At 42.9% G+C, this 25,978-nt stretch overlaps 1 protein-coding gene across 3 annotated transcripts in view; it reads left to right on the top strand.

The window, feature by feature from the left end:
• The window catches only part of Grin2b (glutamate ionotropic receptor NMDA type subunit 2B), a 459,161-nt gene that overhangs the window by 314,843 nt on the left and 118,340 nt on the right, over positions 1 to 25,978 (top strand). For all 3 annotated transcript variants that reach the window (XM_052722258.1, XM_052722259.1, XM_052722257.1), the window contains one exon: positions 17,848 to 17,962. In XM_052722258.1, coding sequence (XP_052578218.1) covers positions 17,848 to 17,962 — 115 coding nt within the window. The remainder of the gene's footprint in view (positions 1 to 17,847; positions 17,963 to 25,978) is intronic.

Below are 25,978 nucleotides of genomic sequence, written 5' to 3'. Positions count from 1 at the left end.
TCAGCCTACTTTCCCAGGGATTAAGTCTTTACTGAGGTTGAGAGAGACTTAGTAACAACACCTTTCTGATTTCCACCTGGACTCCTTCATGTTCTGCAGCTCTCTGGAAAGCAGAGGGCTCTGAACTGCCCTCAGCTCCTAATTGCCTGTCCATGAAATATCCATAGGCTTTTCGTACATTATTTGCATTGACCCATAGTGTCTCTGTAGATACTGACACGCTGGATTATCAGGAGTTGGTCCAAATATGAAGACGATCATAGTGTGACTATTAACTGTTTACTTTCACCTCCTGTGGTTTATGTTGCTGGTGGATAGTGAGAAGGGCTAAGGGAAGAATTTAGTAAATATATGTACCTAACCAGGTGAACATTGAAAGTTTTCTCTTATATATACTAGAGATATTTTTATTTTTTCAATAATTAGAAAGATACTAGAGAATAAACACATAAATACCCCTCTTTTTCCTGTTTCCTTCCTTAAAAGCCATCTTACCAGTATCTTATAAGCAAAATGAGTTATATTTCTTTCTTTCCTAAACCGATAAAAGGATTTACATTAGTAAAAAACATCGTAATATTAACTTTTACATATGTTCTAGATACCTTGATTTTCTAAAGTTAAAAGAAACTCATTAGTCAGTCACCTTAGAGGAGAAACAAAATTCAACCCACTTTCTTTTTCTTTCCTGTGGAACATAGCATCTCAGATATAATCAGGGGTCATCGTCACCTTCCCATTGATCATCAATGTTTACTTATGTGTCAGCTCTCTCTGAGGGCCTAAGAACATATGAAAGGATGAGAGTTCAGGTGGGCTACATGGTTCTCACAGGCAGAGCTGGTTTTAGGGGCAATGTAATGAGGATAACATAGAAAGGAGACATTTTAAAGGGACCTGTGCAAGAATGACGTCAACCCTACATTTTGTCTCATTGTTTTCAGAAAACAGATTCTGATACTTCATTCTTACCTAAAATTCAATAACTGAGTCACTTTTCCCCAAAGAAAACCCTCACTCTCCCTCCCTCCCCTCCTCTCTGTGTGTGTGTGTGTGTGTGTGTGTGTGTGTGTGTGTGTGTGTGTGTGGAGAAGTCAGAAAGTAATGAGAGATACTTTCCAGGTCAGTCTTATAGAAGTTCTAACAGATCGATAGGTGTTTATTGAACACTTAGCACCGGCAAGGAACTAATTTAGATTCTGCACGAGGATAATGGGACAAGATGTGATTGCTTAAACAGTGCATTGTCTATCATAGAGTACAAGACAGAGACATGAGAAGTTAAGTAGCTCACAGGAATAAAGTGGGTCATAGGAACAGTGTATGAAATATTGAAATGTAGACTAGAAGCTAGAGGACAGAGGGAGGAAGAGGGGAGGGGGCATGCATGGTCCAGAAAGTCGTTAAGATCTCATGTGAGCCCTTAAGCAGGATCAATCAAACTGCAGTTGTCTGAGAGCAAACAGCAGAATCACAGGCAAATGCAATATTCAGAGACCGCTAAGAAGGCAGTTGGCTTTAGCAAAGGTTCAATTAGAAAACAAAAGAGAATTCCAAACATGTAGATGCAGTCAGGATGTGGAGAGCCCTGAGGAAAGGTCGACTCTGACTCCAGCTAGTAAGAAGTCATTGGAGACTTGGAAGCAACAGCCGACACAGCACCAGGAAGTCTGCAGTAGGTTGAGGGGCACATGGGTGACAGTGTAAGACAGAGGTCCCAGATACACGCTGTTTAAGAGATCTGCATGTGGGTTGAGAGGGCTCAATAGCATGAAAGCAGGAAGGAAGGGACATATGAAAGACATTTTTGTAAGGATTGGGTAGTGTTGGGTACGTGTTTGTAATGCCATCATTTGGGACTAAAACAGGAGTGTCACAAGTTCTAGGCCAGTAGGAGCTATGAAGTAAGACCCTGTCTCAAGGGAAAAAACAGTGACAACAGCAAAGCGTTATTATTTCCAAAGGAAGGAAAGGCTGAAGGACTGACTGATCAGGAAGGGAAATGAAGAAAATGATGACGACAACAATGATGATGATGATGGAGACCTGGGAAGTTTCAAGACTGAGGGAGTCAGACAAGCTAGTATTTACAGGATGCCTACGATGTGTCAGACCCCCTTCCAAGTACTTAATATGTATTAAATAACTTGAGGAAGGGAAATTAGGCAGTCAGCTAATGTGAGGAAGTGGTACATCAGCTTCATTTCAGGCACTGGAAGTTTGTAATGGGGGAAAGGCAAGTGACCATGGCTTGGGTCTGAGGATGAAAGGGATAAAACTGGAGGATGAGATGAGGTCAGAACTGGAGTTATAGGGCTGAGGAGCTGTCTCAAGGTGAAAACACTTGATGCACAAGCATGGGGACTGGAATTCAGATCCCCATGATCCACATATATGTTATAAATGCCAGGTAGGTGTGGTAGCCAGTCTGTAATTCTAGTCTGAGAAGCCAGAGTTGGGGGATCTGAGAGCAAGTCATCTAGCAAGATTAGGCATATCATTAAGTTTGACTGAGAGACCCTGCCTCAGTCAATAAAGTGGAAGAAACAGATAGATTCCCAATATTAATCTTAGACCTCCACATACATGAGCACATATGTGCACATACACAAACACACGTGTGTATCCACACAATGCAGACATTTATACATACACACAAGCATGTATGCATACATGGAAATGGGAAAACATAAAGATGGGAGCTATAGGACTGGACGTCAGTCCTTAGAAGAGTCGGTGTCTAAGAAGAGCTGCCAGGGTGCTTGAGCCTTGTTGACTGTCACAGAAAGCAGGGAAAAGAGGTCTCTCAGTCAAGCCCAGCACGGCTGCTCTTACTAGCTAGCTTGCTCTGGGGGTCCTGTGTCTCTGCCTTCTCAGGCTAGAATTACAGAATTTGTGTGGGTTCTAGGGAATAGAGCGGGAGGGCCCGGGGGAGTAGACAGCAGAGGAGGTAAAGAAAATGCAATCGCAGTTGAAGGAAGAGAGCAAAACAGCTGCAGCAGGCACTAGACAGGAAGTGGTGCTCTCTGCAGAATAAGTCTTCAGTGTGAACAGATTCAGAAGAAGCACAGAGCCATTCACGCAGCTGACTGTCCAGACCCAAAGTGTGGGTCTTCCTCCCCTATTGAGGGTAAATGAGATTTTATTATAGCTCCCAGAAAGACTTTAATATCATATTTTTAAGTCTTGTGAGAACTTGGACATTCTGTGCCAAACCGAGATAAACTTTTTCCAATCTTAACGGAGCCAGATAAATACCCTCGCTATTGTTGTCTGTCTTTAACAAGTGCTCCCAGAATGCAGCCATAGCCTTTCTAACTGACTTCCTCCCAGAGCATGAGCTGAGAATGAATTCCCCTCCAGTCAAGCTTACTGCTTTGTCCTCTGATTTCTTATAAGGCAAATTATTTTCATTTCTTCATGTCTGAGGGGTTTGTACATGTGACAGATGACAGATTGACAGTCCCCAGAGAATAGAGTTCTCTTATTCTCTCTCTCCTAACCAGCACTGTGAGTCCACTCATTCTTGGGACCAAGGAGAGCCTATGAGTTTGGTTTTCTTCCCTATGGTGCCCTGTACACCTTCACTATGGTGCCCTGTACACCTTCCCTATGGTGCCCTGTACACCTTCCCTATGGTGCCCTGTACACCTTCCCTATGGTGCCCTGTACACCTTCCCTATGGTGCCCTGTACACCTTCACTATGGTGCCCTGTACACCTTCACTATGGTGCCCTGTACACCTTCACTATGGTGCCCTGTACACCTTCCCTATGGTGCCTTGTACACCTTCCCTATGGTGCCTTGTACACCTTCACTATGGTGCCCTGTACACCTTCCCTACGGTGCCCTGTACACCTTCACTATGGTGCCCTGTACACCTTCCCTATGGTGCCCTGTACACCTTCACTATGGTGCCCTGTACACCTTCACTATGGTGCCCTGTACACCTTCACTATGGTGCCCTGTACACCTTCACTATGGTGCCCTGTACACCTTCCCTATGGTGCCTTGTACACCTTCCCTATGGTGCCCTGTACACCTTCACTACGGTGCCCTGTACACCTTCCCTATGGTGCCCTGTACACTTTCCTTATGGTGCCCTGTACACCTTCCCTATGGTACCCTGTAGACCTTCCCTATGGTGCCCCGTACACCTTCACTATGGTGCCCCGTACACCTTCCCTATGGTGCTGGCATGAGGACAACCAGCTGATGAGACTACTAAGGGGTAACATAAATACCTAAATCCTAGGCTGTGAAGACATTTAGGTCTAGCCTAAGGTTTTTGGGCCCTAGTGTGGTAGAAGTTTCTGGATTCTTTGTGTCCTTTTCTCCTGACCACTGCTTCTGTTGGCACTGTTATGCTCAGTGTGAGGCTATGTGGAAGAAACATGAGCTTTAGGCTTATTGGGAAGTGGATGGATTCAACTCCTGCTGCCAACAACCTCGAGCTTCATTATAACATAGCCATTACATAATCACATATAATATATGCTATTATTTTATAGCATTGCTGTGATAATTTAAAATAACATAAAACACCCAGAACAGAGCTTGGCGTGAGTTCAATAAATGATAGCATTCATTGTTTGACTTTTTTTTATTGCACAGCCAGAGCTGAAATATGACTTCCAAGCAATTTTACTTATGTGTTAGAAAGCTCAGAGATTAGTTTACCTCAGGGAGACAGAATTCTGCAACTGTATGTTGAAAAGAAAGAAAATGTCAATCAGCAAATTTTGTACACAATGCTGGAGGATTGTTGCATTTTTAACTGAATTTATTGGTTCTAGGAATGCAGCTCCTAAGAACAGCCAGTTTGTCCTCCTTTTCATTCATGTGGTAAAGAAGGAATTGAAACAGAAAGAGATATCAAATCATACCAAGAATTTGAACTCTTTAAGGATTAGAGTCTTACATTACTTCCATCACCAAGGGAGAGGAAGCTGCCTTGGACCTGGTTCTGTTAAGCCTGACTTAACATCATTGCTACAATCATCCAAGCAGAAATATTGAACTGGAGTTCAGGAGAGAGATGAGATCTGGAATAGAGATTCCAAAGCCATGGCGTGGAAGTGATTAATGATTGGATATGTCTCAAGTAAGTCAGAGGGACAGAGTGTAGGCTCACAATTGAGTCTTGGGCACCCTAAAAACAGAACGTCTCAGTAAGTAATGAACACAAAGGGGGAGAAGCCTAGCCTGAGGTATGAAAAGAAAGCCAAGATAACACTTTACTTTAAGCAACAAATACACAAAGCAAAGATCCCTGGGCAAACCCTCAACAACATCAAGGGCTGGAAGGCACCTCAGGAGCATGATGATGGAGCAAGGGCTGCTGACTTTACTTTTGTAGGCCTTGCCTTGATTGCTGATGACTTTGCCAAATATTTTGGAAGAATAGTAGAGGCAAGAGCCAAGACTGAAAAGATTGAGGATTAATGTTTGTTGATGAAGGACAGGCAACAGGTGTCAATTACCTTGTAAAAAGTTTTCCATAAGTAGAGATGTTAATATAATTACCTTTGAGAGGGGTTGGAATATCTCTCTACAAGCTGCCCTAGTAAACAAAGAGTTAATGGTATAAATGCACAGTAATTTCAGAAGCATTAAAGAGCATGTTTCCATGGAAACATCAACCTACAGAGGGAGAGAAAGAACTGAGATCCCCTGACAAAGAAGGAACAGCAGAGTTCTAGCCCCCACACAGTACAGCAGGCAGAGATGATTACACGTTTCTCTCCTCTACCCTGGGAAGATTCAGTTGGGGTTCACAGTGCTGTCCTCTTAGGGGGGTGGTTTGGTTCACGAAAATTCCTGTCCTCATTTTGTCTGAAGCCCTGAATCAAAGGCCAACCAATGTTAGACTGTTGGAATAGTTATTAATAGATGTCTTTAACTCAATAAGTAAATAAATAAACAGACCAGTTTGCATGTCCCTTCCTTCCTCATCCTAACATGCTCTGGAAGCGCTGCCATGATGTGCTGGGACTTAAAGCACCATTTTGAGAGACTAGACAAATAAGGTGTGGGTTAAGCTGACAATGTTACATTTTTGTGTTATGTTTTATTTCTTTTACTCTCTCTCTCTCTCTCTCTCTCTCTCTCTCTCTCTCTCTCTCTCTTCCTCTCTCTCTCCTCTCTCTCTCTCTCTCTCTCTCTCTCTCTCTCTCTCTCTCTCTCTCTCTCTCTGTGTGATATGTAGGTGCACACAAGCCATAGCCATTTGAGATCAGAAGACAAGTTGCTGGAGTAGGTTCTCTCCTTCCACCATGTGGGTCCCTGGGATCAAACCTGGGCCATCAGGGTTGACAGCAGGTACCTTTACTTGCCGAGCCATCTCACAGGCCCAGGCTGACAGGATGACAATTTTGACCAATGCCTTGGCATCAAGGATTTCATCGTGGAGTGTCCTCCTTGATTCTGTGTACAGTGGCTCTCACTGCTTTCAGATTCATTATATGCACTCAGGCCAAACTTACGTAAAATTCTCAAGCTCTTCACTGCAATCCCACTTTAGGAATGTCTTCTCTCACTAATCTGTTATCCAGGAAGCCATTCCTCCTCACACTTGCTACAGATGCAACTCAAACAAACTCCATGTTGTTTCCTGCTGACCTTCCCAGCCACTCCCTCTCTCTCCTTCCATCTTACATTGCACTCTGCATCTCTTTCTAGGATGTTAGGCTTAAAACAACCTTCTACTCTCTCCACTAACATCTCCTGTCCATTCTGCCTCCCTCACCACTCATGTCTTTTCTTAAATTCTACACCAAACAAGTTATTATGTTTTTCTCTGAGTGGAAGTGTTTCACTTCCAGATATGATTTGTAGGTAAGTCCCCTCCACAGCCTCTCACTCACCTGTAGTACTAGCAATCAAACCCATGGCTTCTTGTGCATTCTAGGTAAGAGCATTTCCATGGAGTGGCATCCTCGGCAATTAGGTTTTATATGTCATAGATGTGTTCTTGAACAAGTCAACATCATCTGCAACCATGTTTCTTGTACCTGTAGTATGATGGGATTATGGTATACCTATGTTTCTGAAAGGCATAATATTCACAGAGGCATCTTTAGTCCTCTGTCTGTTGGAAGCCTTCTCAGACCCTTGCAATAGCCTTGACTCCTTTGGTCCTCTCCCCTCCCTGTACAGCATAATGACTTCTGGGAAGCCCCACTTGAAGAAATCTGCCAACCATTGCTAGAAGACTAAATTACAGCCTCATTTCCCATGAGTGACAATTCTTCATAGTCTCTGTTCCCATCCCTTGTAAGGGGAAGCTGTAGCTGATTCATTATAAATTCATTCACTTCTTTTGCCCTGCTTTAGTAGATCTGAGTAATGGTTAAGTAAAAGTTAAGCATGTGGTAACTACCAAGAGAATGGGGACTGCATATGCTACTTCCAATGTGCTTTAAGGTGATAGAGAGGAAGGAGGGAGGGAGGGAGGGGGGACGGGGGGGAGGGAGAGAGAGACAAAGAGAGAGAGAGAGAGAGAGAGAGACTCTTGAAGAGGGAAGAACAAATCAAGGTCAATAAGAAGAGAAAAGCCTCATCATTCTCTTGCTGGGCTCTCATGCTTAGCGTACTTCAGATCTTTGGTCTAGGGTTTATATTACAAAGATTTCTTTCAAGCTAAGTGAAAGTTGATAGGAAGGAAATGTTTTCTGGTTAAAGCTGAATGTTCTAGAGAAATCTTTCTCAGTTGCTGCTTGGTTAGTTTTGGCATGGTTCCTAAGTACCATTTCCAACTTATGAGCAAAACTGGGTATCAGAAAGACAAGTATTTGTTTTATTAGGCATCTTAGTTACTCTCTAGTGCTGTGATAAACACTATGAACAGAAGCAACCCTAGAGGAAAGGGTTTATTTCAACTTACAGCCTACAATCTATCATGGAGGGAAATCAGGACAGGAACTCAAGGTAGGACCCCAGGGGCAGGAACTGAAATAGAGACCATAGAGGAGTACTGCTTACTGACTTACTCCCAATGGCTTGCTCAGCCTGCTTTTTTTATAGAGTGTAGGACCCCCTGCCCAGGGGGAGCACCATTCTCAGTGGACTAGGTCCTCCCACATCAATCATTAATCAAGAAGATGCCCTTCAGATTTGCCTGTAGGCAATCTGATGGAGGCATTTTCTCAACTGTGTTACCTCTTCTCGGAAGACTCTATCTTGTGTCAAGTTGACAAAAAAAAAAAAAAAAAAAAAAAGCAATGAACTGAAGGTTCAGCTTACTTTTGACTTACAGCATTTTTCTTTCACTAAGTCCTGATGCTTGGTATGGATAGTGTATCCTGGGTATTTTCAACATTGTGTGTACCATAAGGTGGAAGAGAAAATGGGTTTTACTGAACTCATGGATAACATGGGAGAAGGATCTAGAATGAAAAAACAATTCTGTGACCTTACTATTATCTAGGTATTACTTGGTGCCTGTCACTCGGAAATCCCACCATTCTCATTACCTTAGTTGGCCCAGGTCTCCCCATATCCACAGTGACTAAGAGTGGTGATGTGAGAAGAGGAGTCATTTCTTTCCGTGTTCTGTTTCTGCACACAGAACCGAATGGAAGCAAGTTTGCTGTGTTGCTCACCTCACTGATTAGTGTCAAAAGATGCTTCCCTTAGGAAGGGTTATACCTTTGTACACAAGGGGGAGTGTGCCTTCTTTGAAGAGACTTTAAGGAGAATTACATAGTGTTCAAAGCAGAGCTCTAGAAGGTCAGAATAGGGGTCATTTTGAATAGTCATTTATTCTGGACTAAAATTATGGGAATGTGAGCTCATCTTTTCTGTTCTTTGGAAAGGAAACTTCATATTAAAGTAGTCTGTTTACATGATTTCCCACTGCAGGAAACCTCTCAGGGATTAATAACCACAGAGGCGAGAAACAAATGTTCTCAAGCCTCAATTTAGGATGCCACAGGAATAAGAGATATTTTGACTGTAGTATTAAGAAGAAAGCAAAAATCAGGGAATTGGGAGACTCCAAACTTAATTGGCCAAAGCATAGCAGTGGTTCCCCAGAGCTGTGTGGTCAGCAGTAAGTGTGGAAGCTTAGGCTGTGATCCAATGGCCCCCAAACACCAACATTCTCCAGGTTCTATGTAGTATTTTTGAAAGGTAACAATAGCAGAGCCAGAGAGATGGCTCAGAGGTTAAGACCACTTGCTGCTCTTGCAGAGGACCTGTTTCCAACACCCACATCAGCACTCACAACTTCCCCTAATTCCAGTTCCAGGAGATCCTATGCTCTATCCTTACCTCTGTAGGTGCCTACATGCATGTGAAATGCACATACACCCAGGCCCACAAGCACATGCATGAAATAAGATAATGATCTTTTTAAAGGGAACAACAGAAGTCTGAAGAGGGGGCTCAGTGGGTAAACAGCACTGCGCTGACATACAAGTCAGGTGTGGAGATGTGTGCCCTGTAATATCAGCAGTGGGGAGACAGGCAGGCTGAACTCCAGAGCTCCCTGGCCAGGCTGTTTGGCTGGATCATTGACTTTCTGGATCTATGAGAGACTCTGACTCAAAAAATAACATGGCGGGTAATTGGAGATCCCCTCCCTCCCCCTCATAGTCACAGCATTACTTGCTGCTCTGTGTGTTGTGCACCTGTGCACTGTGTGTGTCTTTGTGCGTGCATGTGTGCCTGTGTTTTATTATATACATCAACTTTCCCTCTTCATTTGATTGATTGTGCTTCTTGTTGTTATTTTCTTTCACTCATCTCACCCCATACGCTCGTGGAGACGTTGATCAGCCCCTTTCATCTGCTTATCATTCTTACTGCTGAAAACAAGTCTCTGTGTGGATCTCAGGTAGAGCTTCAGTAAGTCCAGGAGAGAGCTGCCACCTGGCATGGACGGCCACATTGACCCACTTGGTAGAATGGTGCAGATTGCAGTAGCCCTCCCAGCTAGTGGCAGAGACACAACTCCCATGATTTCATTTTTCTTTTTAGGTGAATAGAATTCCATTGTGGGTATGTAGCACCTATACACAAATCTTACTGATTTGGTGACTGTCCACAAATAACAGCTTTATGGAGGAAAGTAAATGATTTCTGCACTCCTCTGTCCAGGCAGCGATTACTGGGCAAGTCTCAACAATCCTCCCCGGTTTTCTTTCATTTCAGACAAAACCAAGTCATGACATTTAGCTGTGAAACAGAATCCAGGTAATAGCTCTCAACATTTTTCATTGTTGGACTTTCGAGTCTGAAGAGAATTTTTTTCCTTTGTAGTAAATGGTGATTGATGTCACCATTTGCCCCTCAAATGAATGCAGTTCATCCCAGACTCCCAAAGGCATGAAGCACATCCCTTACCTCCAGCAGAGGAGAGGAAGCACAGCAAGCTTCGGGGAGCCACCTTTCAGGAGACTTTAAAATCTCCCTCATTAATTTCATGTCACAAATAGAATTTAAATGATTTTTATATGGACCAGCCAGAACTTGAACTTACTGTTGTTTGTGAACAGTTCTTTGCAAAATAAATTCATGATATTAAATACCATCTCAGAATGATAAAATGTTTAATTCATTAGAAGACAAACTATTTTTAATCTGCCTCCAGCAATTATAAATGGATATGTGGTTTGACCTTTAAATTAGTTTTTCTCAATGTTCTCTACTAGCTTTCTTTTTTTTCCTAAATAAGAGAAAAAGCTTACAAAACTAATTTTCTAATGATTTTGTTCAGTGCATGGCCTCATATTGCTATATATGGCACTATAGTTCTCAGAGAATTTTCAAAGTTCCTTCAAGTCCTCTTTCAAAAAAATCAGACAAACAAACAAACAAAAAACACGTTGACATTTATGTACCTTGGAAATTTTGTCACCCAACTTAGGGACTGATGAATCCAAGAACTGAGCAGGGGTGGCCTGACAGGGGGAGGGAGGATCTTGCTTGTAAACTCTCCACATGGCCTGTTCTTATGTGTGTGATATCTGATATATTCATTTTTCTGTGGTTAGCTCTTTTATTCTTCCCACTTTTTCCCACCAGCATTTGGAGGTGTTGTCTGGAGTCTTTCATTGAACATAGGCTTTATTACTAATGGGAACACTATTCTGGGTTGGGTCCCAGAAGAATCCATCTAAAAATCCTAGAAGACAAGTATTTACTGGCCACAGCTTACCAGACTAAACCCACTACAATGATTTGATTGTTCAGGATTCATTTTGATAACTGAGTTCCTAATTTAGGAAAAAGAAGACATTTCTATTTAGTTTAACCAAAGCATAATGTTAACAAGTGTAAATATCTAATTTACAAATATCTTGGTCTCCCTCCGTCAATACTATTTCTAATGAGCTGGTTTTAAAAAGTTTTAAAATCCATATTTATGACCTTATAGGAAATTTTTTTCACTATTTCCAGGGAAAATGTATAGAAGAAATGGTCATTTCCAGCAGAGCCTTATGCTCTTCTCAAAGACTTCTTGAAAGATTTGGGGCCTTGCCAATCAGATTTCAGTATCCTAGCAGACACAGGATTTATCAGAAGAAATGAGAGGTGGTAGATATATTAATTGCTGTTCTATATCACCTGTTAATTATGTGTGTCCTGTAACATAATATTGTATGCCTTAATAATACTTCATAAAAATTAATTCAAAAGAAAAAAATAAAATTTCTAATAAAGAACATGTCAATAGATCTTAGCTGTAGTCCCCCACATCTTTCAAGTTCTAAGATAGCTTTCACCAATCTATTTTTATTAATTTTTTTAAGTCTGCATATAAAGTAATTGGTTTCATTTTTGACATTTTTGCACATAATTATCATTATATTTTGTTCTTATTCATTCCCCATTCCTAAGTATTCTCTTCCCATTCTCCACAATTCCCTCTCAGGACTGTCTTGTCTCTGGGCTCCAGCATCTACTTGAACCCTCAGAGTACCCTGGTTTTTACAATGGGCCCACTCTCAAGCTGGTACCTTCCACTCCATGCTCCAAGTCATGGGATGGGTTTCTTCTCCAATTGCCATCTTACCAAAACTCACAATGGAGTCCGAGGCTTGTGAGAGCTGTGGGTCTGTCTCAAGGGCAAGACTGATTAGTCCCTGCACCAGGACTGCATAGCTTACCCTTGGGGTGAGGCTTCTGTTTTCCACCCGCAGGCAGGGAGCCCCAAGGCTGGAGCCAGGTGTTTACTTCTTGGTGCATTGCCTGCCTTTTTCTCTGCATTTTCAGTCATTTCATCACTGCCTCTGTGAATTTCCAAAGCTCTTCCTTATTTTTCTCTTTGAAACAAAGTCTCTCTTTCTCACACTGACTGTTCTCTGCTGGATCAAGTAGAGGCAGCCTCAGGTCCACCATCTTACCTAGAAGTTTGGAATCCATCTACTTAGTAGATGATGGACTAAAGATGTTAGAGGCTAGAGATTCATTGCTGGTACAAAGTTACAGAGTATAACATTTTCAGAGATAGGCAGTAGGTTAAGAATTCGGTCTCCTGCAGGAACTGTTCTTTTTACTTTACTTTTAATAGCTAGAAAATTGGACTGGTGTTTTTAAAATCTGCCTCCCCTTTAGAAACATGGTGATGAGTGGAAGGAACACGAACTAGGTTGAAGATATCTGGATGCTGTTTCTAACCCTGTCATCTGATCTGGGTAAAGCTGCAGACCTCTTTGGGTAACAGGATTGGATGAGCTAGGCTGATGATACTGTTTCATGTTAATCACGTTAATGGATATTACCTTTTATAAAGCTAATGCTTTGTAACAATATGAAGACAGAAAGGTACCATCATGCCAGGACTCTTGGTTTGCTGACAAATGCTGGCAAAACTCCTTCAGGTGCCTCTCACACAAAACATACTGCTGAGTCATCATTTCAGGTGTCTAGTCTATATGGTACTGTGGAAGAGCTCTGTGTAGCCAAAGTCAAAAAGGCACAGGTTTGTTAACCTCAACTTGACCCTATTAAACCTGCTGGAGTGTGACCTAGGCTACGTAAAACAAATGTGTTGACTGGGAGCCCATCGAGATTCTGAGTTTCTTGCTCAACCAGGAGGTAAGCAGGAAGGGAAATCTGGTTTAGTTCATTTAGTCTCTAGTAGGGATTTAGGTAATCTAGAGCATGACATGGGCCATGACGATGCTGAAATGCACAATAGGGGCTCTGAAAACTGATGTCACTTCAGAGTATCATGAAGATACTAAACTCCTAAGAATAGAACATCTGATCTCTGAACCTGAATGTGGCTGTCACTTGGGGAGACCATTGAGCATCTTGGGATCTGTTTCTCTCTAAAATAAGAATTTTCAGTGAATAATTTTTTCACTTTTTTTGAGTCCTGACAAGCTCAGATTCTGTGTGATACTACAACTTTATGAGATAGGCCACTGGGTGTTATGCGAATGGTAGATGGTCTTTTAATAAAAAACCTGGTACCAGATATTGGGGTAAATGCTGAAAGATCAGAGAGACAAAGGAACAAGCCACCACCATGTCTCACCTAGCCAACTCCACGAATCCCCTGACTGAAAGTCTCTAAGTCTTCACCCAAAAGACTCGAGCTGAAAAAGCCTCTAACTGAAAGGGAAGCTTCTGCTGAAAAGCCTTAGTTCCTGTCTCCTCATGACTTATATACCTTTCTCCACTCAGCTATCACTTCCTGGGATGAAAGGCTTGTGTGCTTCCCAGTACTGGGATTAAAGGTGTGTGCCACTACTGCCTGGCTCTGCTTTCTCTACTAGACTGAGTCAATCTCATGTACTCCAGGGTGGCTTTGAACTCAGAGATCCAGACAGATTTCTGCCTCCCGAGCGCTAAGATTAAAGGTGTGTGCCACCACTGCCTAGCCTCTATGTTTAATCTAGTGGCTTGTTCTGTTCTATGATCTTCAGGCAAATTTTATTAGGGTACACAATATATCACCACAACTGGGCAAAATTTTAATATATCCAACCTTGACAGGACTTCAGAGAGACGAGAGTGTTATGGGCAACATTTCTGCATTAGGCTTCCGCTTAAGCCAGGGGGATTGCTGTGTTCATGAGGATAGCATGTGCAGAGAAACAAGTGATTATGGGGTCTCAGAATCTTTACTGTAGTTTAATTTTTTATCCAGGCCTTCTATGTGGTGGTTTCAAAGTCTTAATATTTTAAATGAATAAAATATACCCAGAACTAAAGGTAATTGGATATTTTCAGTTCTTATGGGAAGTTTAATTATCCATGTGATCTATGACCTAGTGTTACATCCACACGGGGAATTCAGTCTTGGTTCTTTAGATGGAGCCCATTTATGGACAGGTCTTTCTAAGTGCACTGTCCGATTTTCCTTCACTGAAGCTCAGTATTAGGCAGGTGTCTTGCCTTTAGACGGTCATGTCATGCTAACACCATCTTTCTGAACGTTCCCTATGATATAATCTCGTGTTTAAAATAGCATTTTATGCAGCGTTACTATTCACTGTCCCATTTGTTCATCACGGTGACTGTTTTCTCTGGTAGCTGGAAGTCAGACGCCAGTTCCATTTTAGAGAGTGATAACTGAAGTTTGGGTGCTGCAATCACTGATAGAGAAGTGACCTCAGCCAGCATCATTTTCACTCCGTTATTACCAGGGAGTGGACTAATGTGCTCTGTTGTTCAAAAGCCATCCTTGCTTAGGGCTAGCATAAGTTTTCAAGTGCCCTGGTAGCTAAATGGTGTCACGGCACAGGCAATTTCTCAAAAAGAAAATACACATACTGTAAATGATTAATCTATATGCTGCTGAATGACACAAATGATTAAAACGCACTCTGTAGAATATTTTGTATAGTGTCATAAAACTTTATTAATAGTCTTGGTAAGTGTAAAGCATCCAAGAGCTTAAATGAAATGAGGCCAAGAGACAGGAGAGGGAGAACACGCCAGCAAGGCAAAGATTTCTACATGAAATCAGGACATGCAGCCAAGGAAGAGAGATGTTTAACTCCGGGCCAGTTACGTACGGTGCCTCCAAGTGGGCTTGATTTCCTGAAATTTCAAATTTCTCCATTTATGCTCCCAGTTTGATGCTATCCCCTTCAGAAAAGTCATTGTGGGGCTATATAACCACCCAATTCATGTTACTTAGGAATTTAATCATTTCTGGGACTACTGTAATTGCCTTCTGAAATGGACACTTCCTTTTAAATATTTTAATAGTGTTTTAGATAAAGGCAGAATAATTCATAGGCATGCCTGGTGAAGAGGTAGATACTTAAACTGGTAATTCATTTCCCCCTTCCCCTTTTCTCCTCCCCCTTTCTACCTCTTCCCCCTTCTCTCCCTTCTCTTCATCTCCTTTATTCCTCTCTCCTATCTTTCCTTCCTTCTTTAAAAAGAGAAATGGGATTAAACTGGGTGTTTTGTTGCATAATCTTTCTCTGAAGACCTCCAGAAATAATTCCAAGTAGTTCAGTACTATTATAGGAAGAACATATTTTTCAAGTTCATGGTGCGAATGCTTCTAATGTAGTTTGTTAGTTTAAAATGCCGGTTTTGTAATTCTATTCCATAGAATAGGGTTTTGGGTTGGGTTTGGGGTTACTGCCAACTACAAGAAACCTGGATATCATCTTCAAAGTGGTGATGAACTCAGGGAAGCCACACTGACTAGGCTAAGGTGTGGTCAGGATCAGAGAAAGGGATGAAGAAGATGTCATGGGGGACACGAGTTGGCCAGAGACGCTATACCCAACTGACTGAAGGTACTCAGAGAGAGGAGGAGCTTGAGGCCATGGCATATGATGGACATATAAAGGAACAGGAGACGTTGAATCTCATATTGCTATGAGAATAAGGGTGGTTTGGTAGAAAGGTTGTGGGGCCTAGGATGTTGCTTAAAGTATTACTTCTGACCAAAATTAGTAACATAACATTGAGCAAATAATTTAAGGTTTCTCTTTCCTAATCCATAAAATTGAATTATAGAATGGAAGCAAATGAGCTTAGGGTTTCTTCACAGATTGAAATAGATTTTTATAAGGGATGTTTGACACATGTCTTTAAATACTTGAAGAATGCTCAGATAAAAGAAGGACTAGACTAAGACCAGAAAATATCTCAAGAGGAAACAAGTTTTGAAGAGTTGCAAAGGAGTGAAAATCAACTTTAAATAAGACAGAATCGTGAGATGGCTGCCTGGAGGGTGGAGGACTCCATAGTAAGTCCCCCACCCATAGGTACATTCATAAGAACCCCAGAGGACCAACTCAATGATATTGTAGAGAGAAAGCATCAATTGCAGGAAGCGACAAGCTATCTGACTTGAAAAGTCTCAGTTCAGAATTCTAGGCATTTCTATTCTTTTGGAATCTCCTGTGCTCTCAGCTATATCTTGAACACTGCAGGGACATGGCAGGCATAGCAACCCAAGACAGTCCTAGAGTGAGAGGTGCCCCTGAGGTCCATGCTGCATAGACATCTTTTCAATTGCTACAAGGATCCACATGCCTGCAGCCTTGCTTAACCTAACATAATCTGCAAGAAGCAACTTTCCCAGGTGTATGGAAGAAGAGCTAGAAGAGGATCCTTTGAGCACCTCTCTGCTGCTCCTTAGATGCCTCATTTGCTTCTTAGCAGGAGCTCATCTCACGAGCAGTCAGGCCCACAGTGCTGGAGGAGCATGTCATGTGAGCACAGAACTCGTCCTTACTGATTCCGTGGGCCTTGATGGTAAAGGGACATTAATTGCTATCAGTCCAGTTGCACTAATGTACTTGGAATGAGCAGGCCAATGGGGACTCCCAGTAAAGGAGCTACTTCTTAGACCCAGCAGCTTGCAAGGGACAGGGTGGGCTGGGAACAGATGCCCTTCAGGAAAACCATTTCATTGGTCTGAAATAAGTTGCTTCCAGAACTTCCACTAATTTAAGCTCCTGTCTCCAGAGCACTGTATAAAACACTCCCCCTTCCTTTCCCCACACTCAGTATTTTCTGCTCACCCTGCAGCCAGCAGAAGTCCTGGGTTCCAGATGCTTCTGGCCCACAACACTCAGGCCTTACAAACAAGGGCTGAGCAAGACCTTAGTAAGAATTTAAATAATGTGCATATTTGGGGGTGGAGACAGACCCTAAGCGCCTACATGCTACTATTTTTTTGGCAGAAAGTTGTCTTGGTACATGGCCATTTTCTTTTCTTGTCTATCTCCTCCACCCTTTATTCCACCTCCTTTTTTGAATAATAATTGTTAACACTTAATGAGCACTTACTATGCACCAGACCCTATGGTAAGTGCTTAACCTAGTTGCCTCATTTAAGCTTACAGACTTAATTAGGTGATCTTTCTATTACCAAACTTTTTGCAGATGGGGGGTGGGGGAACGTGAGCTCAAAAGTGTAAATGAGGGACTATTCAGCAGGTAAGAGCATGTGCTGTCCTTATTGAGGACCCAATTTTGATTCCTAGAACCTATTTTGGGTAGCTTATAAACCACCTGTAACTACAGCTCCAGGGGATCCAGTGCTACCATCTAGTCTCGGCAGGCACCTGCGCACATGTGCATATACCCCCCCCCACATACACAGACAAATATGCATACATACAATTTAAATTAAAGTAAATATTTTTCTTAATTATTTGGTAAAAGTCAGAGCCTTCGACTGAACTCAAATGAGCTGTCCTTATTTCAAATTCTGATATTTTTTTCATGATTCCTATTGTGAAATTTAGATGGGTATTGCATAATCAATAGAAATTTGAAGAGTGCCAGTTGATTAAGGTTTGTCAGTGTCCCTATCTACTGGTCTGTCTCCATATACCTTTCAGTAAACTTAACTACCTTCTGCTTTCAATTTTTTTTTCTTATTTTAATCTTCCTGTAATTTTATCGTTACAGGTATCTGATCAATGTCACTTTTGAGGGGAGAAACCTGTCCTTCAGTGAAGATGGCTACCAGATGCATCCGAAGCTGGTGATAATCCTTCTGAACAAGGAGAGGAAGTGGGAGAGGGTAGGACATATCTTTGGCAATCCTTGAGCTCAGCAGAGAGGCAGGTGTGAGGTCCTGACCTGACCTAACAGCAATACACCTTAAAGGAAAACAGCCTCTTGGTTTGCATCTCTAGGCATCTGGAGCAAGAGAGCGGAGCCTTGAGAGTGCAGGAGAAGCCAGGCCTCAGGCGCCCATCTTCATTCTCTTGCCACTTTGGCTAATCACGAGGTTGTTTTCTTTATGTTCTCATTACTGTCGGTGGTCATTGCTTTCTAACTCATGGCAGTTCTATTGGGAGATGATATGTACACAATCCAACAAATTAATTTGCTGAAGAAACCAACTAGATAGTGCCAGTTAGAACTTACATCTTAGGGTGCCTGAGGAAGCCCACAAACCTAGCACACATGCAACAGGGCTGACAGTGTTTCCTGTGTCTGAAAACTGGTGCACAGGGCTCTACTCAGAATCTGCCTTGCTACCAGCTGACCATAGACTTTGAAATTTTACATTTAGACATTAATTCCCATTGGCATCACTGCTTACCCACTTGCCTATTTAGGACACTGGGGAAAAAAGTCTCTTAGCTACTCAATCTTTCAGGCTCTTTACTTATAAAATGGGAATTCAATATATTGGTATCTATAAAATACTTGGAGCAGAGCCTGGCACACAGTACTCGATAATCTAGATTCGAGGTTAAGTATCTAAGAGTAATCACTGGCTTTTTTTGCAGGTGTATCCTGCTGGCATTTGTCCCTTGAAATACTCCAACAAATTGTTCTGAAAATAAAATAAATAAGACTAGGAAATGCTATTTACTGCTCTTCAGTCCAAAGGAATCTCAGAATGTATTAGCAAATGAAGGTTCAGATATGTCTCAGAACAAAGAGGCTTCTTTAATTTTATTTAACATGACATTTCCTAAAATACTTTTATTATGAGACCACTCTGTTCATAATAATCTTATTCTATGCAAAGCACACTGAGTATCCGATTTAAAACTATGTCCATAGCTGCTCTGGGCCAGTTGGCTGAGAATAGATTTCATGATGTCAACATGCTTCTAAATAGAGGAGGAACCAAGTATGTTCATCAGCATCCTGTAACTGTGACAAAATAATGAGACACACCAACCTTTATACAGAAAAGATTGATTTCAGTTTATTGACTTTTACTCCATGAACACCTGAACCTGTAGTCTTGGGTCTGTGGTAAGAGATAATAGTTGAGATAATAGTGGGGATCATGTTGCAGGGAAGGCCTGTTCGTTCACCTCATGGTATCTGAGAAACAAAAGGAACATATTATGACCCCAATATTCTTTTAAAGACACATTCCTGATGACCCAACTTCCTCCTCCTAGACCTCAGATCCTAAAGGTCCCATCATTTTCCAATCATACCAAAGACTAAGAGCCAAGCCCCAAGTATGTATCCTTTGGGGGAGATTTAGTATTCATATTGTAGCATCTGTCTGTCTCTAAGACCATGCAGCCAGAGATAAACTCTCCAAAACTCACAATGATGCCCCAGAGCCCCAGACTGCTAAGTTATAAGTCAATCTGTAAACTGGACGTCTGTGACTCAGCCAGTGGAACTCAAACCCAATTATTAATATTGATAGGCCTCTGCCCATCATGTTATTGTGATATCATCAGAATAAGAAGATTTAAATCACACCTGATGGTCGTGATTAAAGTTATTCTCCCCTACTGAGTTCTCATTTGATCAGAAAGAGGAGGCCCCTGGGCTTCTGCCTTCTGGCCCGGTCAATGTACTTTCCACTCCTGTCGGAGATGCCATCATTTCTGAAGTGTTCTCATCCCTCCCATTTAACAGGCACTTCTTCCTATCTCTAGAGGAGGAGTTTTTAGTGACTGAGGCGCCATGCATGGATCAGGAGCTGTCCAGTTGGGTAGCTCTAGAGGAGGAGTTTTTAGTGACTGAGGCGCCATGCATGGATCAGGAGCTGTCCAGTTGGGTAGCTCTAGAGGAGGAGTTTTTAGTGACTGAGGCGCCATGCATGGATCAGGAGCTGTCCAGTTGGGTAGCTCTAGAGGAGGAGTTTTTAGTGACTGAGGCGCCATGCATGGATCAGGAGCTGTCCAGTTGGGTAGCTCTAGAGGAGGAGTTTTTAGTGACTGAGGCGCCATGCATGGATCAGGAGCTGTCCAGTTGGGTAGCTCTTATGTACTGGGGTCATGGTAACTGTTTCAAGCAGTTGGCCTCTCACAACTGTCCTTAAAAGTCACTATGCAGAGGCCGGCAGAGTTCTTTAGTCTAGGCCCCCAGGTCTGAGGCCTGGGACCCTCACCTCTTTCTTCCACCAAGTCTTCCCTCTGGGGGTTAGATCATTTGTAGCATCAATCCTACCTTTGTTCCACCTCATAAATGTCGACCTTACTTTAATGGGCCTCTTTGTCCTGAAACCAGCCTTTGCCATTCAAATCAGCCTTATATGTGGCTGCTGGAATGAGCTTCCTAAAACACAACTGCATGTTCTTTCCCTGGCCCAAATACTCGAGGCTGTTATAGTGTATGGATCAGGTCTCCATTTTATCTGTTCTTGCATTCAAGGCTCTGGTCCACCCTCCAAAGTTTATCATCTTTTCCTTATCATCTGTATCAGGCTCCATCTGTTCTGAGAATGTGCCCTGGTGTGTCCTACTTCCTGCACAAGATGCCATGTTTCCTTTTCCTAGAATGAATTGTACAATTATACAAGTCACAAGCATTCTTTGAAGTCCAGTTAAAACGTTGCTGCCCCCTTCTCCAATCCCAGTTGTGGTCCATTGTCTTATCCCACATGCCCCGAGCTTTGCTTTATACTTCCGCTGCAGCCTCATCATAGCTGCACCGAGTGGGGATTGTGAACCTGCATGCTCTCAGAGGGCAGAGGATGTGTCCTTCTTCCTATCATCGTGTCCTTATAGCAATCTGGATATGTGCATTGCATAAAGCAGTTCAATAAATATTTGTGGAATGAATGAGAGCCATTACATAATAAGAGAGTCCAAAATCCATCATTAAGAGTCCAAGTTTATGCTATTGCCCTTGATATAATGGCTGTTTTCTTTTTTAAAAGGAGGAATAACATCCTCATGTAGATTGAGTTTTTATAGATCATACTTTAAATGCACCAAAGGAGCTCACTTTTTAAAGAAATTTTGTGGCTAACCTTTTTGCTAAGCAGATGGGGAGGGGTTATACCACAGACTAGAACATTTGCATATCAAATTAGTTAAACCTGGATACATTTCTGAGAAAAGGTGCTTAGTGATAGTTGAATTTACAGGACTATGCAGCTCCCAAATCAGAAGCCCTGGTCACTCACAGGCAGGAGGAGTGGCAGGGACCAGAAGTCCTGGTCACTCATAGGCAGACAGGAGTGGCAGGGACCAGAAGCCCTGGTCACTCACAGACAGGAGGAGTGGCAGGGACCAGAAACCCTGGTCACTCATAGGCAGACAGGAGTGGCAGGGACCAGAAGCCCTGGTCACTCACAGACAGGAGGAGTGGCATGGACCAGAAACCCTGGTCACTCATAGGCAGACAGGAGTGGCAGGGACCAGCCTCAACCCCAGAGTTCGGCTCTATGTGCTGGATGGCTTTACCTTATTCTCTCTCTGTTGCTGCAGACCCCAGGATATCATTTCAAGGTTCCTAGTGTCAGTTCACCAGGTCCCGTGGGGTCCATGGGATCTTAGTGTCTGTGGAATCTTGACCAGTAGGCATGCTGGTGAGCATTCTACAGGGAAGGTGTGGGCGCTAGAGAAATTAGCAGGGGAGGAACTTGAGTCTTCCGAAGAAAGGTCAACAGCATCTGATCACTCACCCACTAACCCTGTGGCCTGATCACTTAGTTCACCTTCTCTCTCTCTCTCTCTCTCTCTCTCTCTCTCTCTCTCTCTCTCTCTCTCTCTCTCTCTCTCTCATATGAAGTGGGAAGACCCACTTTTTTTTTTAGATTTATTTATTTATTATGTATACGGTGTTCTGCCTGCATGTATCCCTGCAGGCCAGAAGAGGGCACCAGATCTCATTACGGATGGTTGTGAGCCACCATGTGGTTGCTGGGAATTGAACTTGGAACCTCTGGAAGAGCAGCCAGTGCTCTTAACCTCTGAGCCATCTCTCCAGCCCCCTAGTTCACTTTTCTCGAATGCTTTCTTCATTTCTAAAATGATAGCATTAAAACAAAAACCAAAACAAAAATAATCTAGACCCTCTATAGCTCTAGGCGGCACAGATTCATACTGTAAGTAAAGAGAAACTTGGGATATTTGGGAGCATGGTAGCTACAAGGGCATGGGTATCATTCTTGTTCTTGCAATTTAGGTGAGTAAAGTGTCCCCAGAAAGCCTTCCCCCAGTGACCTGTGCTGAAGTAGTCACTCAGCTGCTCTGTCACAACAGCCCAATTTAATTTTCTTTCAGTATACTCTTTATCCAGCGTTCCACTTACTCACTTGGTTGTCGGTCTGTGGCTTATCTCTTCCACCAGAATGGATGTTTTATGGAGACAAGGGCCTCTTTCGCTCCTACATTTGTAACCCTTATGGAGAGTTCCTGGCTCAAAGTGAGCATCCAGAGGTCATTGTTAAATAAATGAGGAATCTATACCCCTGAAAAAGTTAGGTGTTGGCCAGCCATTTTGCTTCTAACACACCTGTTCATGCATGAACACACACACACACACACACACACACACACACACACACACACACACACACACACACACACATACGTCTCCCCTTAGACAGGTTGGTTCTCTGAAGACAGCCTGAGAGCTGGTGCCTCCTCCCTTTGGAATGAGTGCTGTTGTGCCTGTGAAAGACTGGGGAGTATTCAGGGGGTTCTGTAGCCAATGGAGGGGTCTGCCAGCTGCTTTAACAAAGAGTTGGAGGAAGATTCATTATGTTGTGGGTGTGAGCTGTGTGATAGATTTCATGACATTCCTTTGGTTTTTAAAAGTAATCCTACAGCGGCCTATAAATTTGGCTCCTTTGGAAAGACTTGAGGTCAACACAACCTAGTTTATGGTTTCGAAAGTCAGAAAGAACTACATTCAGTTCCCCACATTGCCATTTATCAGCTGGGTAAGCCTGGATGAGTGGCTGGTATTACCCCAGTCCATTTCCCTTTAGTGAAATAGGCTTTTATGCGAAGCCATTATAAAGATTAAATGAGACTTTATAGTCAAATACTAGTTAATTCTGACTGGAACACAGTCAGAATTCAACAAATGTTGATTGGTGGTCACCATACCTCATGGGTAACTTCCTGAAGACATGTTTGCTGTCCTCCAAAGTCATGCCAACCGATAATCTAGTAAAAAGAAACCCTCTCACCATCTCAGAACTGCTCTCCAGGGCTACTGTTCCGAAATTCTGGAACCCTCCCCAGAGCAATCATTGTCACCATTTCTAAGGTATTGCTCTGAAAATATTCCAAACACATATGCTTTGGATGTATTGACTCAACCTGTTTTAAGAAAAAAGAAACCGAATCTGCTCTTAGGAACCTTCAATAGGGTCCTTGGTAAGTAATGGGTAAGAGAAAAGGGGGCTAGAACAGCAGAGATCTCTGGAACATATCATATTTACAGGAAGCCAATAATATCTGTCTGCCATTAAGGAATGTGAAGTAGGACAAAAGGAATATAAATTGGATGTGGTAACACCGACCTGTAATCCCAATACTCAGGGGCTGAAGCAGGAGGATCATGGATTGGAAGCCAGCTTGGGCTACATAGCAAGACCTTGTTACAAAGAAAAACAAATAAAAAATCCTCATTATAAATACTCCACAAAGTCTCAGAGAGAGAGAGAGAGAGAGAGAGAGAGAGAGAGAGAGAGGGAGGGAGGGAGGGAGGGAGGGAGGGAGGGAGGGAGGGAGGGAGGGAGGAATGGGAAGTAGGAAGGGTAGGGAATGGTAAAAATAATAATAATGATACTCGGGTGCAGAGTGGCTCATTTATAGGACTTTGCGAGTGGGGGACAGCTGCATAAACACGCATTAAGAATAGCCTGGCACAGAGCAGCAGCTCAGCCGGCTCGCAGGCTGCTGCCTCTATCAGAGCCTCTCATGATTTGCTTCATTGCAACTGCTATCTGCTTCCATTTAATCGTTCCTAAAATGGGGATAATAAAAATGAAAAGCAGCATGGGGGGTTGTCCTGAGTAATGACTTTAAGAAACGATGATGGTGCATATTCAGGCTGGAAGATGTAAACAGACCTCAGAGGGACCGTCTGGGTGACACAAAACTTGCATCCCTTCTTGTTGTCTCCACAAAGATGCCAGCGATGTGTTTTATAACTCCACTCCCTCTGCCTGCACCTGACAAAAGATCCCTTTCCACTGTAGAGTGAAGCATCCTTGGTTTGTCTGTGTCATTTTGGGAATGCTAAGAAACCATTGTCACCTGTGATTTGGGACACTAAGTCACAGCCAGATCTTCCTGTGAAGGAAGTGCTAGAGTTGAGGGTACATGCTATAGCATGCAGTGCTCAGTTCATGACCGTACTTACAGATTTGTGGCGGGAATCAGTGAGAGGGAGAAAAGGAGCCCAAATGAGAAAAGGACACCCCCAAGACCTCTAACAGCAATGACAAAACATAGTAAGCCTGGAGATGTACGGGTATCTGGAGCCTAGGATGTATGAGACAGGGAGGGGAAGCGACTGCCTCTGGTGGCGGCATGCACAGGGTACAGCCCTGACTCCGGGTGTGGGCAATTGGTGATGCTAGTGCCTGAGCAGTGATGACCCTCTGCCACAGTGACCAACCAAAGGATACTGTCACGGAAACAGATGTTATAAGAAAGCCTCTGACTGACGGAATCTCACAGTCTCTCTCACACACCCACGATCAAACTGGCAGACTGTGTCTGAGTACAGGAACACATGCATGTCTTTGTCTTCCTTGTACCTGTGTGCACGGGATGATGTGAGATGTTACTGAGTAGGTCAGCAAATATTTGGTGACTGCTTGAGTGCACCTGCCCAAACTATATTCCATCACTTGGCCTCAGAGGAGTATCTATGCTTGCTCCAGGCTCAACAGAGGATGGCAAAGGAATAACACAGAAACACCCTGGGTCAGAGGGTTTGTTTCGGGTCTACTGATACCCACATTTGACAACATGCTATTTTTACCAACTCTGAACTGAGTCCTAATATGCTTCATTAGATTAAGGGATTAGAAAGCAGGATCCATGGAGAAAAGCAATGGGAATTCGCATCGTTAAGGGGCGGGAGAAAATGGCAACAAGGTGATGGCTTCCTCTCTTCAAATGTATGAAGAATTATTGTGCCAAGTGCAGAGATCAGCTGTTCATTTCCTCCAGAGACAGAACCAGAGTAAGTGGGCTTAAGATCAAGCAGAAGGGATTTATATTGACTACAGAGAGAATTCTTAATAGAGAGAAGGGTTGAGTCCCGAAACTGTTAACAACACTGGGGGATGACTTTGAAAGACCTCAGAAATGAGTAATCCTCATTTCTCTGTGATGTATATAGGCCTGCCTAAACAGCCATGTGTGAACTGTAACTTTAAGAGCCCACCTTTCCTTCCCTCCCCACCTCCTTTCCCCTCTCCTTCTCTTCCCTTCCTACTTCATTTTTCCTTCTCTTGCTTTGTTTGTCTTCCTTTCTCTTCCCCTTTCTCCCTCCCTCCTCCCATTCCTTGCCCACACATAGTTATTCAGCATTTGCTATGAGCCAAAGATTTTTCCTACCAACTCATTATTACAGTTTTTCTGGTGACTTAAATGGAAAACAGCAGCAACAAAGCCCCAATACACTGCCGCACGTAATGAAGTTGGTTACTGAGATATTCCACGTTTCTGTAACCCGAGTCTTCCTGTCTGATATGCCCCAGCAAGGGTTTGATGCTGCGTGGTCATTGGTACCTAACTCATGCCGACTTCTTTTGCTTATGACAGTAATTTACACAAAAGGCTATGCCATGGTGTCCACATTTGGGGGTGGTTTTTTGAGTTGGGGTTATTGGAGATCTTCACATTCAAAG

This window comes from Peromyscus californicus, unplaced genomic scaffold, assembly GCF_007827085.1.
Source record: "Peromyscus californicus insignis strain IS unplaced genomic scaffold, ASM782708v3 Scaffold_6__1_contigs__length_162567912, whole genome shotgun sequence".
Classification (NCBI taxonomy): Eukaryota; Metazoa; Chordata; class Mammalia; order Rodentia; family Cricetidae; genus Peromyscus; species Peromyscus californicus.
The sequence above is the reverse complement of the archived record's forward strand: the minus strand, read 5'-3'. Positions and strand labels throughout refer to the sequence as shown.